Source organism: Camarhynchus parvulus, chromosome Z, assembly GCF_901933205.1.
Source record: "Camarhynchus parvulus chromosome Z, STF_HiC, whole genome shotgun sequence".
Classification (NCBI taxonomy): Eukaryota; Metazoa; Chordata; class Aves; order Passeriformes; family Thraupidae; genus Camarhynchus; species Camarhynchus parvulus.
This window is the reverse complement of record NC_044601.1, coordinates 4,798,601-4,817,441: the sequence shown is the minus strand read 5'-3', so window position 1 is coordinate 4,817,441 and position 18,841 is coordinate 4,798,601. Positions and strand designations below refer to the sequence as shown.

At 36.9% G+C, this 18,841-nt stretch overlaps 1 protein-coding gene across 1 annotated transcript in view; it reads right to left on the bottom strand.

Annotated features, from left to right (window-relative positions):
* Positions 1-707: 707 nt before the first annotated feature.
* SLC12A2 (solute carrier family 12 member 2) overlaps positions 708-18,841 on the bottom strand; it is a 54,073-nt gene continuing 35,939 nt past the window's right edge. The window contains exons 14-27 of the mRNA XM_030968069.1: positions 18,122-18,277; positions 17,273-17,372; positions 16,355-16,466; positions 13,991-14,131; positions 13,694-13,800; positions 11,847-11,926; positions 10,412-10,549; positions 9,681-9,728; positions 8,097-8,219; positions 7,826-7,937; positions 7,266-7,352; positions 5,286-5,421; positions 4,537-4,604; positions 708-3,802 (exon numbers count right to left, since the gene is read on the bottom strand). Coding sequence (XP_030823929.1) covers positions 3,667-3,802; positions 4,537-4,604; positions 5,286-5,421; positions 7,266-7,352; positions 7,826-7,937; positions 8,097-8,219; positions 9,681-9,728; positions 10,412-10,549; positions 11,847-11,926; positions 13,694-13,800; positions 13,991-14,131; positions 16,355-16,466; positions 17,273-17,372; positions 18,122-18,277 — 1,544 coding nt within the window. The 3' untranslated portion in view covers positions 708-3,666. The remainder of the gene's footprint in view (positions 3,803-4,536; positions 4,605-5,285; positions 5,422-7,265; positions 7,353-7,825; positions 7,938-8,096; positions 8,220-9,680; positions 9,729-10,411; positions 10,550-11,846; positions 11,927-13,693; positions 13,801-13,990; positions 14,132-16,354; positions 16,467-17,272; positions 17,373-18,121; positions 18,278-18,841) is intronic.

Genomic DNA, 18,841 nt, shown 5'->3' with positions numbered 1-18,841 from the left:
GTTTAAACATGACTGACAATGGATATGCAGAAGAGCTCTGACTGTAGCAGGGATCAAATACCAAAACTGATGAGACTATGAATTTTTTCAGTGTTCTGTAAGAACTCACCCCTTCTTCATGCTTTTAAACTTCAAATTTTCAGTACTTCGTAGTGGAGTGTACTGAAGTTAGGGACCAACAAAGTTGCTTACAAAGCAACTTTGCAACAGTCTGAGAAGTTCTTATCCCAACACATTCCATGTCCCAGTGGACTTCTATTTTAATGGGAGAAAGAGGAGTTAAGAGAGTCCTTGTGTGTATTGAGGGACAAAATCAATTGGAGCAGATTTTCAGATACCACCACTGCAGCTGAGACACACCAGGGGCTGAGGACGGGTCTGTGCTGTCTGGCGAGCCATGGCAAATTTTACAAGGTTTTACAATTTTACATGGTTAATTTCTTATACAACAACTACTGTTTCTAGACCTTTGAGAGGCAAACATTCCTCCCCAAAAAACAACATGGTTTTGGTCTTATACCAGACACATGAGCTGCTTTCAGCTCCACTGGTCCTGTGCAAATTCCACTACAAAAGTAATTTTTAGATGGATGCAATAATCATATTCATGTCAGGAACCAAATTCAGCATTAACCTGTTGAACTATGAACATTATTCCCATCCCATTAAAAAAAAAGAAAAAAAAAAAGCTTTGTTAGACAAGAGAGTTGTATTGAATTCACTTCTTTTATTGCAGTGACATCCCCCTGGTACAAAGTATTAACTGCAATAATTACGTTAAAACATTAGAAAAGCATTTGTGTGGGACAGTTACAGTACAGTGTCAAATCTTACATCCTCAAACCAAGTGGGCCACAACCCACTAACACTCAGATCTTTTAAATTATTTTTAGTTGTTTTTTTTTAAATATGTAATGTCAGAAAAAAAGCATATAAAAAGAACGTATGTAAAAGGAAACCTAAATACAAGTGAACAAATAAATAATTGATTTTCACCAGCTATTATTGTCTTTCTAAACCCATACGAAGGAACCTAATCTATAAGAAGGTATGAATTGCCATGTGTAAGTGATTTAATTTTCCACTTAATTAATGATGATTGGAACGTAAGTAAAATTTGGCTTCAAAATCAAAGCAGGAGTTGGAGTGACTGCCACTAACTGACATCTGTTGCAGACAATTACCATTAACTGTTCAAATTAAGGTGAGCAAATAGTCTTGGAACTTGCCCTCATTCATAGCATTAGTGGACTCCTGAGAGTGCATGTGAAAAAGCATCCTATGGTGTTTCACAGACATGACCTTAACTATCCCCATAATGCATATTTAGATATACTTTATATAATTTTATACACATATATGCATGTATACACACACTTCATTTGGTTTCTGTGTTGTGTTTACAGATCACAAGCAATGGTTTCCTGAATGGGCAAATAAACCTTTTTAAATAAGTGTACCTGTGCACGTTTTGTTTTTGTAATTTTTTTTAAGATAGCAGCACTAAGTCCATGCCATACTGTCCATCTGCTCAAAAGAATGTTACCCACAAAACAAGGAGAAACGTGGCAATGATTCCATATGCACAATGTGACCTTATCCCCTACAAAACACTGTAAAACCTGTGATATTTATGTTGGTAAGTTTGATCCACATCCCCTCACCTGGAAGGAAACATCACTCTGACCCCACACTGTCTGTCTTGTCTTACAATGTTTTATCATAACAAGCTGGGTTCATGCTGGCATCAGTTATCTCACACTTAGCAGCGAGACATGCATGTTTGTTTTTCTTTAGAAGTTTTGAGAAAGTGAAATGATTCCATAGTCTCAAATCCAATTGACAGAAACGGCAAAAATTAAAAAAAAAATTTAAAAAGAGGAAAAAAAAAGAAGGATTTTTAGCAGTTTACCAAGAACTTGACAACAGTGTACACTGCACAGTGTATTTTTATCTTTAATCACAAGAAGTTGAAGCTCTACCTTGCCACGCAATGATTATACTTTGTCCTTCAAAAGGAACAGTTACATTTCAATTTGATCCTGTATTTAGCAAAAACAAAAACCAAAAAAAACCTCAAACCAAACAAATGAATAACAAAAAAAAAAAAAAAAAAAAAAAAAAACCAAACCAACCAAAAAACCTTTTCTGTGCATCCTTAAATGAAAGTCACTCACCCACTGGTAAACTGATCCAGTAGCATGTCCAATGCTATTATCAAAAGCTTGTGAAATGTTTTTAGGCAATCCTTTCTATCCAAAAAAATATCAGGAATTTAAAAAACAGTTCACATTACTAACCTTTATACAAAGGCTCAAGTGAAATTTCTTTTGCAGGTGTTTGCAGTAGACTAAATTATGAAAGTTCCAAAATATACAATGAAAGGGCACACAAGACTGGCAGTTTCTTTATTGAACATAGAAAATGTATAAAGTAGGATGTATGGAATAGATCAAAATTGCTAGACGATAAAACCTGAGTATTATTTAATAAGACTTTAATTAATTTTCTGACAACTGAATGAATTGACCTAAAAACATCTCCCCTAAGAACTTAGTGGTCCGTTTAACCATTTGTTGAAAAATGCGAGAGAACTGCAGCTTTTACATTTCATACTGGATAGCACAATTCCACATAGTGTTTACTGTTTTCTGTTAGATAGCATCACATTGCTTATATTATCCCCATTCAAGCCTTAAGTCGAGTTTTGTTTCAAAAATAAGTTGAAAGTGACACTAAAACATAAGAGGCCAAGAACTAGGACAGGTCTTTTATTTTCTTCCAATTTGTGTTAAGGTAGGAAGCCTCAGCCAGCAAGATGAGCTTGATTTCACAGCAGAGCTAAGACTAAGAGGATACTGCCCTCTGCCAAGGTAGATAAAATCAGCTGTCTGTCTCAGACTACTGCCAAAGGAGCACACATTGTCAAATTTGAGAAAAAGGACCCTCTCTACAAGCAGAATTAGTTTTATTTTAACTGTTACAAAACTTAGTGGCAGTAACATCAAGGATTCGCTTTAGTTCAATTGACCTGCCCCAATTCTCACCTTTAAATCTAACAGATGCAATAATTAAAAAAACAAAACAAAAAACCAAAAAACCAAAAAAAACTTTCTGACGATAGAAAACATACAGTACTAAGAACTAATAGCTCAATGGAAGACTGAAAAGCAGCATTCATTTTTATTGTAATATGGAATAGACTAAAAACTAAAGGAAGTCTGATCGAAACTCTTAGTCGAAGGCAGATTTTGACATTCTATATAAATTTACAAAATAGGATGTATGGGTGAGATTTGGTTAATTTCAGAAGGCACCTCAAGGCTAAAAGGCTTTTATAAATCTATAATCCTTTCATTGATCAAAAATACAACATTTTATTGCTGCTATTCAAATAGCAAACAAAAAGCTCGTCTTGTTCTTCAGTCTAACAAGGAATCCTCCCCCATTAAGCAAGATTAAATTACAGAAAATATAGAATAAAACTGAAGATGTCACAACTTTTAGAAATACAGTGACTTTCCTTGTGTGCTTTCAAGTCAGTGAAATAGTGAAAGAAGAGTCACTTTTTGCCTTTGTGATGTTAATGAGCTGTAGACCACGGCAGTCACTCTCCCCTGGGCACTGCAGTACCATTCCATCACAGCTGTGCCACGGGCAGCACTCTTAGGAGTAGAAGGTGAGGACACTCTGATGATTCCCACGAACCAGCAGGATTGGTGGCAGATCTTTAGAGAGGACTTCCAGCCAGGCCATGTACAGTGCACTGGAAACTGCCCCTTTCCGTGCCACTGGCAAGCTCCTGCAAGGCACAAGGGAAACAACTTTCACTGAGCAGAAACACCCGGCCAGCTACAAGTCAGACTGTAATAAATATGACAGATGATTCTACCAAAATCTAAATGTTAACTCAAATTTCCTAATATTTTTAATTTTAATTTTTACCCTCCTTAGAATTAATGAAAGTTTGTATCTGAAACATCATAGGCACTTACATCTATTTTCCCCTCACTTCTGGCCTGTTAACACCATTTAATATTCAGGCAGCTTCATGCAGAACCCTCCTAAGCTGAGGACATTTTACTTATCCTCAGCATTTTAAAATATGGCAGTAAGAAATCTACAACCTACAAAAAAATCTGCCTCTTGCTTGTTCACACCCAAAGTAATCCCCCAAAAATCTGTAAGCAAGATAATGACTTAATTTTATCTAGAGAGATCCTCCAGAAAAGAAAATCAAAGGAAGCACTTGAGAAAGAGGGGAGTAACTGCACACAGGATTAGAAAGAATGTGAGAATCCTGAGCTGCACCCCAAATGTGGAGGTGATCAACTAAAGCTGGATGATCAACAATAAAAAGGCACCTTTTTCTTCAGCAGAATGGTGGCTCCATACTTCTAATAAATAAATAAATACAGTCAGGACTGCAATCTTGAACATGCCAAGGCAAAGACCTGTTCCTGATCTGTATTTCTATTTTGAATTACAGCTCCATATCAATTCAGGTAGCACCACAAGTTAAAATAATTTACTTACATGACAATTATGTTAGCTGTACTTGAATGTTCTTTCAGCAACTCGTTTAACCTGATCTGTCGGTAAGTCTGTAAATAAAATCAAACTTGTTAGGAACAGCTTTTGTTTAAAAACTACAAAAAATTCTTTAAAAAAATAAAGAAAGGGAAAACACTATCACCAACTGGAATGAAATAAAAAGCAGATACTTCCAATCTCAGTGTGGAAACTCCTCATTATCAAAAAACCTATGGTTGTAAGGTTGGGAAAAAAGCAAGCAGCAAGCTCAGAATGTGCAAGTCAGCCAAGTGCTACCCTATTACAGGATGCTATTTATTTTCTCATGCAAAGAAATGCCTGAGAAGAAATATTTTGTGTCTCTGTGCTGCACAATAGCTTGGGAAAGATGTCAAACCTTCAACTGCTCCTCTGCACCACAAAGCGTTGCTTGGTTTTAGCAGTGTTTTTTTAAAAATAATAATTATTAGCTTGATTAAAATAAAAAAATTACAAACATCTGGCTATAGATGAAATTATTCTGAACTAAATGCTGAAATACTGTAGGAGAGCAGTCTGGCCCTGCTCATACTCAAATACAGAACCTTTCTGCTTTTGTGAGCCATGGTTTTCAGGTGCTACTTTTTATTTGCTATTCATAAAAAAACTGCTATGTAAGAGAGAGAATAACAGGAATTAACTCATTGTTATCACAACCACAAATGAAGTAGAAGGAAGTTTTAACTGATGTAACATTCTAAAAAAGCCAGAACCTTTGTTTTGTAAAGCTCAAGCTCATTATCTGTTATCCTCCATGGTTCATCCTCCTTCATTTTATCTGCAACTTCTTGTTCTTTATCATCCTCATGAAGTCGGAAGGGCTCTATCATTTCCTCAAAAGCTGCAATACTGGAAGGATCAAATGAGCAAAAATTAGAGCAGATAGGAGTCTTCACATCAAAAATTACTTTCACAGTGTCAGAAATTAAGTTTTATTGCAATGGAAAGATGATCTGAAGTTCTCTTCCCCTGCCTGTTGCAGTTAGAACATCCAATCAGCTTTTTGCACGCGCAGATGTTGTGATTCAGCAAACAATTCCCCATACAATTAAAAGGTTTACTCAGTTCAGAAATTCACCTCTAATTTTAAAAGCTCAACAGTACCATCCTTATATAAGGGACAATATCTAGGAGCACATTCTTCAGAACTAACTTTGAAGGAGGAGGAATTTACATGTTCCAGTAAAAATCAGCTATCAGGTCTCATGCCATTGCTGTTTGGATTCTGGCTTTGATCTTTTTGCTTTGTTTCTTTTATCTCTTTCCAGTACAGTCCAAGAGCCACATTCAAACGAAAAAACACAGATATCTAACTTAGTCTTCCTGCTGCACTTGTAAGAATAGGAATACTTTGGATTTATGAGGACTTTAGAGCAAGAATTTCAGAATAAAACCTCCTGAAGATCAAGGAGGAATTAATTTCTGCTGGAAACCCACCTTACCCAACTTTTTAACCTACATTTCCTCCAGGAAATGCCCACATCACAAACAAAACATTTTTATATCTACCCTTGGTGGTCTTTACTGTACAATGACTTCATCTTAATCCAAAGAAAGAAAACAAATGTGATCTGTTATTCTTTGGCTGAGCAAAAAGCAGATCTAATAATAAAAACATTATTATACAGCACAGCACCTGTTGAAAATTAATCTTCCTCCACTTGGTTCCCAGCCGTTGTTAATAGCTAAATGGCATTTAGGAATATTCTGGATATGTTGTGGGGATGTATCCACAGAGACAGAAAGAAAAATGCTTTCAGAAGTAATCCATGGATCACTTCTAACAAACAAAAATAACTCCACATGATTCCAGGATCTCAGCTCTGATGCACAGATGGGTGCTCCTCCATCAGAGTTTACACCTTTCACAGCAGCAGGCTCCTGGAAACTGCACATCCAAAAGCACCAGAGTGCCAGAAATACTTTGTTTCCCTTTGTTTTAGTTGCTCAATGTATTCTATACACTTAAGAAAAAACTACAAAGAAGGGTACAACAGAACTCACATTAACTTTAGCATTTAGCCAAGTTCTAAAACAACACTTCCCAATTTCCATGGTGTATCAAGACTTTCAGATAAATGCATGCCCAAATAAAAGATATTTTTACAACTTCAGCATACTCAAGAAGGCCTGAAGGGAAAGGAGGATGATGGCAAAGGAGGGTATTTTTAGATCATACACATTCTGTTCTAAATTTGTGCTGAAAGCCATCTACAATTAATGCTTTTTTGAACTTGAAAGTAAGAAATATCATATGTATGATCATTACTGTATACGCTGAAAGTCCAAGCAAGTTAAAAAATGAAAAGGAAAAAAAAAGAAAAACCCAAATCAGGCTATTTCAAGACCAGGCTTTGTTACACTAAACTAAAACATTATGAGATTCAGATCATTTAAATTTTGGTGAACATCTCTCTTAAAAAAGATTGCTCCAGACAATTCAGGTTTGTTTTTTTTTACAAAACTTCATTTTTCTGAATTTATTATTACAATCTAAGGGCCAGAGATTTAAAAAATAAAGATATCTATATTCTTGGACATGGGAGTTACTGTTAATTAATTTCCCACATTTTTGTGAAACCCTGATTAACAAAGGCTCTTCTGTAGCATAACATATGTAGGAAAGAATGAAGTGTTCCAAATTAAAGAAATCACAAATTCAATGAACACACAAGATGTGTTTTGAGACTTACTTCTCTTTCTTTGGCTTAGTATTAATATCCCCAAGGACCATAATATCTGAGAAGTCTATCCGAAATTTGCTGAGCAAAGTGGCCATCCTGCATCAGAAAAACAAGCTTTTATACATGATCATAATTTTAATTATTTCACAGGTTAAACAGACAGTTGTTTGGTAATAAAAACCATTGGTTTAAGAACCAAAAAAAAAAAGCATCTTAAATGCAACAAGGACAAAAATCAAACTGACTTGGCATAAGATTATAAATCAACAACATGCTTTGGAAAAAAAAAACCCAAATAATTTTATGGCTTTAAAATAAGAGAAGAGCTCTCTCTTGAAGATAATCTCAGAAAATATTTGGAAATAGTGTCAATAATACTGCAGAAAAATTAGTTTGAGGTAAGTCATCCAAAAACAATCTGGGGGACACAAAACCTTTTCAGAAAGGCAACAGAATACGATCACATCTCCAGCAAAGAACAACTGAAATAAACCAAGTAGGAAGAGAAATAATCCAATGTGTAATGTGCTGCACTAGCATTTGAAATGGAATTTTTAAGGCAAACTTACGCTCTTCTGTCATGATCAATCCTGTTTATTTTTCCACCAATGAACACCCTGATCTTGCAGTCCTTCCACTTCTTCTTGGTTGTGATAAGGTAAGGAATCAACAGTGTCAAACCTGTGTTTTGAACAGAATTTCAGACAAATTTAGAAAACTGTATTTTGTTACACAGATTTTATATGAACTGATTGACAGATATCTATTAACAACTAATCCAGAATTACTCCAGTATTTTTTAATCAGCATTTAAAGGTTTTAAATGATAAAACGCATTACCTCCATCATCAAAGAGCCACCAGACATCAATATTACTCTTCCCTTGTTTCTTCTGGAACTGAGAACTGGCATCAAGAAGTCTTTGGTCAGTCACATTTAAAGGAGAGGAGGAGCTCTTTGAATCTGGAAAAGACATATGGTGAAATTTTGGTTTTGAAGTGCTTTGCTTAATCGATTTGAAAATCATCAAATGCAACTCTTAACATTTTGTGATATACCTACTTTTAAATTAAAATTTTCCTTTACACCCCCCAACCCAACTCCAAATTTTGATGGATTGGATATAAACTGAACTGGCTGTATTTAGGGGCGTCTAGAGACTCAATTTCAGCAGCTTTTAGCAGGCATCTGAGAAATAAAGGATGTGTGAGGTCTCCATGCAGACTCCTGCCTGGACAATTTAATTAACTTTGTTCCAGAGCTTTAGGCCACACACTCTACCTCTTGCAAATGACAGAACTTCCCTAAAAATACGCAGGTAACTGATTTTATAAGTAAATGTTTTGTCCTAAGTAATTCTCTCCTTAAATCCAGATTTCTTTAAGCATGTGGTAAAATTAAAAGCTATTTATGCATATTGGGCCCTTTTGCAAAAAGTACTGTTTTGCATAACAAAGTTACTTGATTTACTGAGATCAAGACAATAATAGCATTTTCAGTTAGAATAATACAGATCCCATTTTTGAACTGCAGGAAAAAATCCCTGACCTCTCTCTCTTAATTAAATCCTCAGTCTGAGCAAGAGCCAGGAGTCTGACATTTGTCTCTGTCCTTATTTTATTAGGAATTTTTTAAATTTAGAGCACATCTGTGACTGATTTACATTAATATACTACTTTATTGCATACTGGGACTTCTTCCAAACTGCCATCTTGTGCTTCAAGATATAATCTCTCTGTCCATTATTACAACACAAAAGCCCCTAGCTGCTGAAATTACGAAGACAATGTCAAAACAGCTCAGATGAACTGCAGTTAAGGCAAAAATACCTGATTAACTCAGAACAAGTTAGTGAAAACTGCTCAGATAATTTCTCAAAATGCTGATTTGAAAGAATACTTTGCATTATTTCAACATGTTCACCTCACTGGGTAGGTGTACTAAGCCTTGGTTTTGAGGATATTGAACTATTTGCAAATAACAGAGCAACAACCATGACTATGGAAGGTACACTGAATAAAGTGAGGGCACTTCCACTGCACCATCAGATGCTGTCTCCTGAACCAAGCAAGGACCCAGACAGACACCTGAGACACAGAACTGAGAAAGCAGGACGGTCATGAATACATTTCAAATGTTACTTCACCAAAGAGCTTTTTTTTTTTTTTTTTTAATTCCTACACTTATGCACAATCCTTTCTCAGTAGCAACCTGTTCTAGGCATTTGCACAATTTTGCTTTTTTTTTCCACAGCCTAGTCCCTAAGGATGAAGCACATCCTAAAGCAGGTATGAAGAAAGAAATAAACATTGCATGGTTGGTATTTTCCCCTCTGGTACTTAGGTGTAGAATGAATTACAAAAGGAAAACTAAAATCAACAATGTGAAAGAATGATTTAACACAAAAAGATGGAAAATGCCTGCCTTTATTCAACAGTGGCTGTGTTGGAGTCTTTCCATCCTCATCCTCCTCTGGAAGGTTTTTAAAGATACAAAATAAAAAGGTTAATTTCCTTTGTGATATTAATGAACACAATACAAATGTAAATTTAAAAAAAAATAGAAAGTAAAGACGTGAAATGAAGCAGGGTTTTTTTGCACAGAGAAAAGCACACAAATGCAGTCTACCAAATTCTAAGATTCATTTCTACTTCAAAAAAACTATATATACCTCCACTACCCACCTAATTATTAAGGCTTTTGCTTTGTAAGAAAATAATAAAGTTGTTTATTGTCATATCAAAGTATCTTGAATGATTTGTATCTGTTAATATGCACATAATATTCTAGCCTGAGATTAAAAAACCTGCATAAATTTAGCAGCCTTCCCATCACTTGTAAGATGTGGAGCACAATCCTCAAGCACTTTTGACTGTCTCTCACACTCAGTTACAAAAAAAAATCTATTTTAAGTCATTGCCTACCACCTGGTTTATTTAGGGGACTTGAAACAAATATTTATTCTACATACTGGTAAGATCTGGCACAAAGTACTTAAGAGATTAGGACATCAACATCTATAAATGCATAAGTCTTCTTATTCCACACACCAAAAAATCCCCTAAATAATCCCTGGGCAAAGAGAGAGAGGAACTGAGGAGGAATGAGAGAGGGAAAGAGTGAGAATTCAAGGTTCATTGCTAACTAGCAGTTACCTTTGCGTGGAGTGGGAGTCCTTTCACTGGATGATGGAGCAAAAGCTATGGAAGTGTCTGTCTCAGACTTCTTGCTATAATCCACTTTTACTATGACATCCTTGGCACAGGGAGACTTCTCTTGGGATGACAGCAAATCTTTGTGAAAGCAAAATACCTATTAGAAACCACTGAATTGTTACAAATAGCATCAACAGAGGTATGTGCCTGTTCTGAGTCGGTTTAATATTAATTACATGATGCTGCAACTGTTAGACCACAGCCAAGAGGGCAGGAGGGGGAAAACCAACACAAAAATATTCTGTGAACTTCTTCAGAGTGCAAAGAGGCTCCTCCCCTGAGCAGAGCTGTCATTTTCTGTTCCTTTCCCAGGTTGTGGTTGCTAATTTTACCCACACCACCCAGAAACAGAGCTAGGTAACACTGTGGAACTACAACTGGAAAATGATTTTTATAAAAAAATCACTCTGTGAAATGTTTTCTGTTTTTGCTTTTAACTCCAAGAGGAAGACGAGCCTCAGGCGCAGCACACACCAAGTGTGTCTGTCTCACTGTCAAGCCTTTTTTTTCAAGTTTGGCTTTTGTGGAGCAGCTGTCAGAGCTGATGCAAACTCACACAGTCCCCAGTGGGCACCAAGATCCTGCTGACACCTTGGTGTTACATTCCCAGTTTTCTCAGCAGTGTTGTTTCCACACTGCAGGTTCACTCCTTGCCATTTCTCACACTCCTCTGCCCTGCTGCACATGGTGACAGGCTCCCCTGACTCTCTCAAAATACTAAAACATCCATCTTTTTCAGTGAAGGAACCTCCTTTTTCAGGGGGATGCACCTCCTTTTGTCATTTCTCCTCATGGTAGCAGCATTGCATGGAGCAAGCCATGAACAAACTACACATGATCAAATCAGGGCCGCTGCACCAAAGCTCACAGGCTTGGAATTTAAATAAAATTACACCATTCCACTTAAGAACACTACTCAGAAAGCACAACCAAGTCTTGTACATAGAAAACCTTTCCAAATTTGAATCAGAGTCCCTGAAGTACTCTGTGTAGGGGTTGGCAACCCACAGCAAACTCAATGGCATCCCTGCACAGTGCAGTATTTGTTGTGATTTTACAATTTCTGGGCTTGGGCCCCAAATATTTGATGCCAACTTGCCAGCACCACTAATTAGTTTCAGGAAAGCAGCAGATCTTCTGGAAGCAGTTGCATACAATTTGCAAATACAAAAATGTGAAACACAGAAAATCCAAGTTCTCCTGCTGATCATGGGTTACTACTACCTTACAGTTCACACTTACTAATTTCACTGAATTTTATTGTACCACAGCAGTGATGTTGTGTTGATTTTTTTTACTAAGCTTTAATATTTTCAGAAAGCAGTTCTAGAAGGAAATTAGAACAGCAAATTCACCAGATGGAACAAAGTCATACCTTGGGCTTGAAGGTGAGAAATGTCCAGGCCCTCCTTGAGGCGAATGACGACTACACCATACTGAACATCAAAGGCATCACTAAACAAAAAGGACAAAATTAAAGTATTTTAATGATTTTTCTTTTCCAAATGAAAAATGCACCCTCCCTGAACAAATCCCAGTGATTAAGCACTGCCTTTGGAAGTCCCAAATTATAAATTTGCTTTAGAATGTCAGTTTCAATTCCAAAACACCAACTGAACATCATTTTAGGAAAAACAGTATTTAGAAAGGATACCTATTCCTTCTATTCCCTCTCTCCACTGTGTAAACTGTGATTAAATAAAATCATCATGAATAGGTCACTCAAGTTCTGTACAGTACTAAGACCCACCAAGAAATTTAGATTTTTATCTCCATCCATCAAAAAAGAGATTTGAGTACATCTTTTTGATCTGACATCTTTCCAAAATGTTTGGGTATTAAAAACACCTAAGATGATGCAATTTAATATCAAATCAGCTGCAAGTTAGCTATAATGTGCCTAGTCCCATTACATCTGATAAAGTTGAAACTCACTCCAGCCAAAAATAAAGAGGTAGAACTTCATTACTGTAGAAAAGAGCAAACACCCTGAATAAATTGCTGAGTAAAAGTGGAGTAAAATTAGTAACAACCCCACCCCCAAAATATAAGACAAGAAAAAGATGAACTTAACCATATCATACAGCTTGCATTAGTCATTAATCACCATCCTTTACATACAAATACCTTGTTCAGTACAAACAACCATAAATCAGAGAACTCCCTCCCGTATCATTTCCACAGAGAGAAATTTCTCAGGATTTCACTAATTAAACACTTTCCTTTAGAGGTGGTAAGACTTGATTAGAAATGTTTGAAGTATCAATATTTTCTATAATAAGTGCAAGAAAAATTGAGGTTGATTTAAGATTTGTTTTGTCTATTAGTGAACATTTTAATTTCATTATTTAATGTGTTAGATTTGTAGATTAGATGTGTGTTTCTATTTTGTGTGCTTCAGAAACTTCCAGTTTTCCAGAAGAATGTGACCTGCAGTTATTACCTCCTGAGGTTTCTTTAGGGATGTGGAGAACCACATGACTTGCTGACCTTGACAGATCTTCCTGCAAAAGCCATCCCAAAATAAAATAGGAAAAAAAAAGAAAAACTAACCAACGTGTTTCCTTATTTTTCCACTGTATTTGATGCCCCTGCTTTTCTCTTAAAGACCCAGGTGAGATGACTTTTTTTGGTCCTTTCCTATTACCTGCCTGTAAAGCTTAAAGCCCCATCCCCTCTCTCTTTTAAAAGCACAGAAAATGAGAAATAAAAAGCACAAAGGAAGTGGGTTAACCAGCACTTCAGCTGAACACAAAAACCTCTAAGTAAAATAAGCATTGTTTTTTTTCCTTAAGTGTTTGGGTAGCAGCACAAGTTACTCTTATTAAATTTTTCAGCCACAACAGGTCTGCCTTTCAATACTGCCAAGTTACTCTGGGATTTCTCCTTCTCCTTTCTGTATTAGCCTGGGTGCAGTGCTGTGTATCTTGTGAGCAAAGTGATTCTGTGATTCTCCTCCTTTTCAGACAGTAGCTCTCAAACCTCAGACCTCTGCCACAACTCTTTTTTGATACATAAAAGTTATTAAGGAGATTTCTAATCTCCTTAAACTATACAGATTTCGTTACCAATTTCTCTATCAGAAAAGTCCCAAGGTGTTCAAGACTGCTGAATTGAAAATCTACGTCCACTTGAAAGAGACTTCATGTAACTAAGAACTTTCTTACTACCAAACATAATGAAATGCAACATAGCAGCTAAAACTTTGTATTTTCTACTTACTGGAATAAATTGATGTAGGTTTCAACATCTCTCATATCACCTTGTCTCCAGTTTTTCTTAAATCCAACAACAAGGGTGTTAGGTCTCATTCTACCCAAACCAGCAGCCTAAGAAGAACAAGAAAGATTTTACAAATTCACATGTTACTGACACAACTAAAAGTTCTGTTTTCTGCTTAAGAGAATAATATTTTCATCAAAGCTTTAAGATAATTTTGCAAAAGGAATGTATTTCAAAGTATAAAGCCCCTTCTGATTTTGATGTGCATCTTCAGCACTTTGAACTTTTTTTAAATACCTGCATTAAGTATTGTCCTCCATCCCTCAAGTCCTCAGCATGCACTGGTGCATAGAAAGCTTTCATCTTGTTTTTAATTAGCCATCGCTGATATTTGGCCAAATCAGTTGACAGCTCCTTCATGGCTTGCCTCCGAGGACCCTTTCAAAAGAAGAAAATAATAAGAGGGGAGGGAACAAGAATTAGGAATATGAGTAATGGGAGTAAAAAAGCCCCTCCCAATTTTTTAGTCACTGCTAGAAACAAATTCAAATTCAGAGAACCTCAAAACATGCTTGCACACTATCAACAACACCCCAAACCACAAAACAGCAGGCACGGTCAGCAGCAAAAACTGAAGAACTTTTACCATCTTTTGGAAGAGGGCTGCTCAAACTTTAGCAATCTTGTTCCTGCAGAGCACAACCCTCTTCCCCAGGGGGTGGGAATCAGCTTGTCCTCCAAAGCATTAACATGGTTTTAAAAGAAAAGGGCTTTGTAAAAAAAAATTTCACAAATGCAGGATGACTTAGTATTACACATTATGGGAGTCTTTGTATCCTGCAGTCAAAGTCACCTCCTCTTTAAGTGTTTCCTTTATGTTATTTCTGTTGAGGTGAATCTTTTGTGTTCCTCCTAGACATCAAAATGCAGAATACAGGACAAGAACACAGCAGCCCAGTTTTTGCAGAAGGACACAGACTCAACCAAATGGTCAAAGCTACTGAAGAATGAGGCAGTGCCACCCTTCCTGTAAGAAAGTAATTTTAAATAGGGAAAGAACAAAGAATCTCCCAAAGAATCTTCAGGGTTGCTTTCCTAAAAAAAGGATGACACCAGCTTATTCTTTTCTGTATAGCCCTACTTTTAAATGGCAGCGATTGCATCTGTGATATATTATGTGTCTAGCATTCCTCAGTTTGTCCTTTCATATCCACTGAAATATTAAGTTTATATAGACAGAAACGTAAAGCTTTTTAAGACAGAGTATCTGTATGTGAACTGCATTAACCTGATTTGCTTTAATCTGTTCATTAGATCAGGAGCGAGTCACACTTGGTGAGTGTAATAAACTTAAACACATTTAAGAGTAATCCATGTTTTTATTCAAAGTCTTTCAGGTGTGTCACCAGCACCCTCAGCTTGGTGTCAGCTGCAAACCTGTTGAGGGTGGCCCTGCTCTCCCTGTCCATGTCAGCTGTGAAGGATGTCCCAGTCCCAGGACCCAGCCCTGGGGGACACCACTCCTCACCAGGCTCCAGCTGGACATGGAATCATTGACTACTGACCACAACTCCCTGGCTGTGTCCATCCAGCCAACTCCTCCTCCACTCACTCCTACACCCTTCAAACCCAGGTCTCTTCAGTCTGGAGATGTCAGTGTCACACAGGACTGTGCTGAAGGCCTTGCAGAACTCTGGGTAGGTGACATGTGCCAGTCCTGGGTTACATCTCTTAGTCACACACTTGCTTAAATGCTCTTAGTGATGTGACAGAAGTTTGGCCTTAAGATATGAAGCAAAATTACACAATTCCAGTGCGCCAAAAAGCATTTATCTAAGATTATCAGAGATGCCACAGCCTCTCTGTAGCCAAATGGAAGTTTTGGTACACATCACTGTATGACAGCAACCCTGTATCTCAATCAACACAACTCATGACAAGCCGATTCTGAAGAAAAGTTACTTGAAAATTGCTTCCTTCCCACCACCACAAAACCACTCAAGTCTGCCATGTAATACACTAAGTAGTAAGAACTGTTAGAATTATATCCTTGCAGAACCTCTGCAAAGACATCCTCACTTGATATTCCGACAAAAATAACCAAGGATACTTAGTGAAACAGCAGGGGTTGGTCAGAAAGGGAAGAGGAAACACTTGACAATTAAATTAATCTGATAACTGAAGGAATTAAAAGGTACTTGGAAGGTTAAAAGCAATTTTTAGCTGTTGATAACTAGTAACTAACCTGATATTGAGTTCCCTGCTCAAGAAGGTTTCTTTTCTCCAGGCATTTTAAGAAATCTACAGGGGAATCAATCTCCCAATGTTCACTTCAATTAGAAGTAAAAGGTCCTTCAGCATTTAAGCATCAAATTATCAGAGGTACTGATTTTTTACAAATTTCCCTGTAGTACACCTAACTGGCATAGTCATGACCCATACATTAGCAAAACTTACCAGTAAATATCTTCATGCACTTTTTAATGTCTAATGATGCTTTCATTAAAAATAAAAAAAACTCAAAACACCCAAACAAATAAACAAACCAAAACTTCAACATGAACCACAAAGTCAAACAGATTAAAAAAACCAAACCAAACAACAAAGCAGAGGGAAGAAAAACACCACCAAGGTAACTCTAGAAAGACAGAATAAACTTACCATATGTACATGGCCACAGATCATCAAGCCCACGTTCTTGGTGAAAGCATGGACAAGGTGAAGCAAAGCTGGACGTGCATTTGGAGCACCTGTCATAATTAAGCACTGAGGTCTAGAATTATGAGGGGGGAAAAAAGAAGATTGGAATTAGAATTAATCTGAAGTTCTGGGGGTTTTTTGTAACAGAAAAAGTTCTTCCAAATATTAGCCATAACAACAGATTCATCACTGCAAATGTAATAACCTCATCCACTTTTACAAGACTAAGTTAAATCAAGAGAAGTTGAGTTGTTACCCAGCTCTCAGCAGATCTCTGACTAACTGCATAAAAATTCAATAATCCCATTAAATCTGAAAACCTACACATTTAAAAAGTTCAAGAAGAGATTTTAAACAAGACTAGGTCAGAGGGATTAAGTTTTTCTTCCCCACTGATAAGTCACATCCCTTGCATTTTGTAGCTTATCATCTGTGTCCAGCAGCTATTCTGGCAGCATCTGCTAATTTTTCACCTTACCTTCCTTCAGAAGACAGAGCCAACCTAGTGCAAGTAAGTCAAAGGCAACTTTTAAACCAATTTTAAAAGAGGAAGTGTCCAAACTTCAGAAATCATTACAGGAGATCACTCTTCATCATCATCACAATTAAAAGGTGATACCGTATGAATCCCCTAAAGTAATCTCTCTCAATCTCCTTAGCTGCTCCATTTCATTTTCATGGGTGCTTTGTTGAAACCATGTTGCTGCCAGGCTCTTCATAACCTCAGAAGATGGCACCTGTAGTCATAATCCCACTTAATCTGTAATTCCATTTATTTGATGAATCACAGGAGATGAACAAGGCCTTAATGGAAACCCTGACAGCAAACCTTGTGACAGCAGCCAAGTGAACAGAGAATTTCCTGTCTTTGAGTGTTACCTGAAGTTTTTCACATGATCTTCCACTCCTGAGAGCCGGATGGAATGCTGCAGAGCATTCAGGTAAGTCAAGGCTTGAGTCGAGGATCCCCAGTTCACATCTGTTCAAAGATTTGAGGTTCCAATGTGTTATTTACAGTTGTCTGTTGTAAAGCTTCATGATCACAAAATGAATGCTGGACATTGACTAAACCCACAGATTTAAGCTACACCTTGCTACATTTAATACAATACTAGTCAACAAACCCTACAGTTTAACAGGCAATTATATTTTAAGACATTTCTGTAGAAGTTTAAGCAAAAAAGTTAAGGAAGAGAGTATCTGGCTTTTTTCATCTCCACATTTCAAAGACCACAGCAACTTCAGTCAAAAGAATATCACTTGAGGAAAAAACGCTCTGTTGAGTTATTTTATACCACAGCAAAGAAAAAACTGAATATCAAAACATTGCCTAAACAAAGTCAGATACTTTCAGTGGAAAACTGCTAGATTAAGCAGATCCTTTCAGATTATTATTTTTATGAGGAAAAGGAAGACTCCACTATCATCATCTTCCTCCCACACACATCTCTTGATAGCCACAATGAATTTACCATTTTCCATATGCACCTTTTCCTCCAATTATCATTCAGACATTTATCCTTAAGTGGCATCTTCATAATTTGGGAGGAGGGGGAACAGCAATGACTATGCAGGCAAAATTCCATTTAATTACAACTAGAAAGACTGAAACAGAAATTTAATCTAGCAGTCCAAACAGAAAGAAGTTGCTGGGGTTTTTCCCTGACAAGGCCATAGTTTTTTCCCTTCTTTCCCCTCTCCAGAACCAAAAGAAGCCCCTGTACATACCTGGCTTCTTGTAAGTGACATAGATGTAAAGCCCAAGGACTATTACATAGGTTAGAAGTGCTGCCCACCAATTAATGACAAACATTACAATGCAGCACAGAATAGCTCCAATGAGAGAAATCCACATATTGTAGTATTTGAAAGCAGGCCGCCAACCTAGTCAAAATAAAATTTTGGAGGGTAGAAAAAAGAGGGGGAAAATTAATTTAAATTTAAAATGTAAAAGAAGGAAGGCACTGCACTTTTCCCCTCCCCTCCCTGGTATTCTGCATCCATTACATGTTAACATCTGAGTTTCAGAAATGCAGACTGGCACATTCATGCTTTCCATTTTCCAACACCTTTCAAATGAATTTCCAGCTTTCTCACACAGTTAAGTAAATGGTCCTAATTTTTCCCCCTAAAAGCACAGCTCAGAAGGGAAGTTTGAGGATGCTTGTCCCAGTATGTCTATTGAACCAGGCTCAGGGAACTTTGGGCAATAGCTTTGCCTGACAACATCTGATTTTTTTCCTTTCAAAAGGTAGAAAAGCATAAATCATCACCTCATACCTCAATTTCTTACAAAGTACTGGTTTTAGTTGTCCGTTTTTCCTGTTTTCACATAGAAGTTCTCACTACATGAAAAGGACAGGTATATCCAAACAAACTTGGGTACATCCAAGGACTAAACTGCCAGTGTTTTTACATCATTTGCCACAAGTTTATCCAAAAATCAGG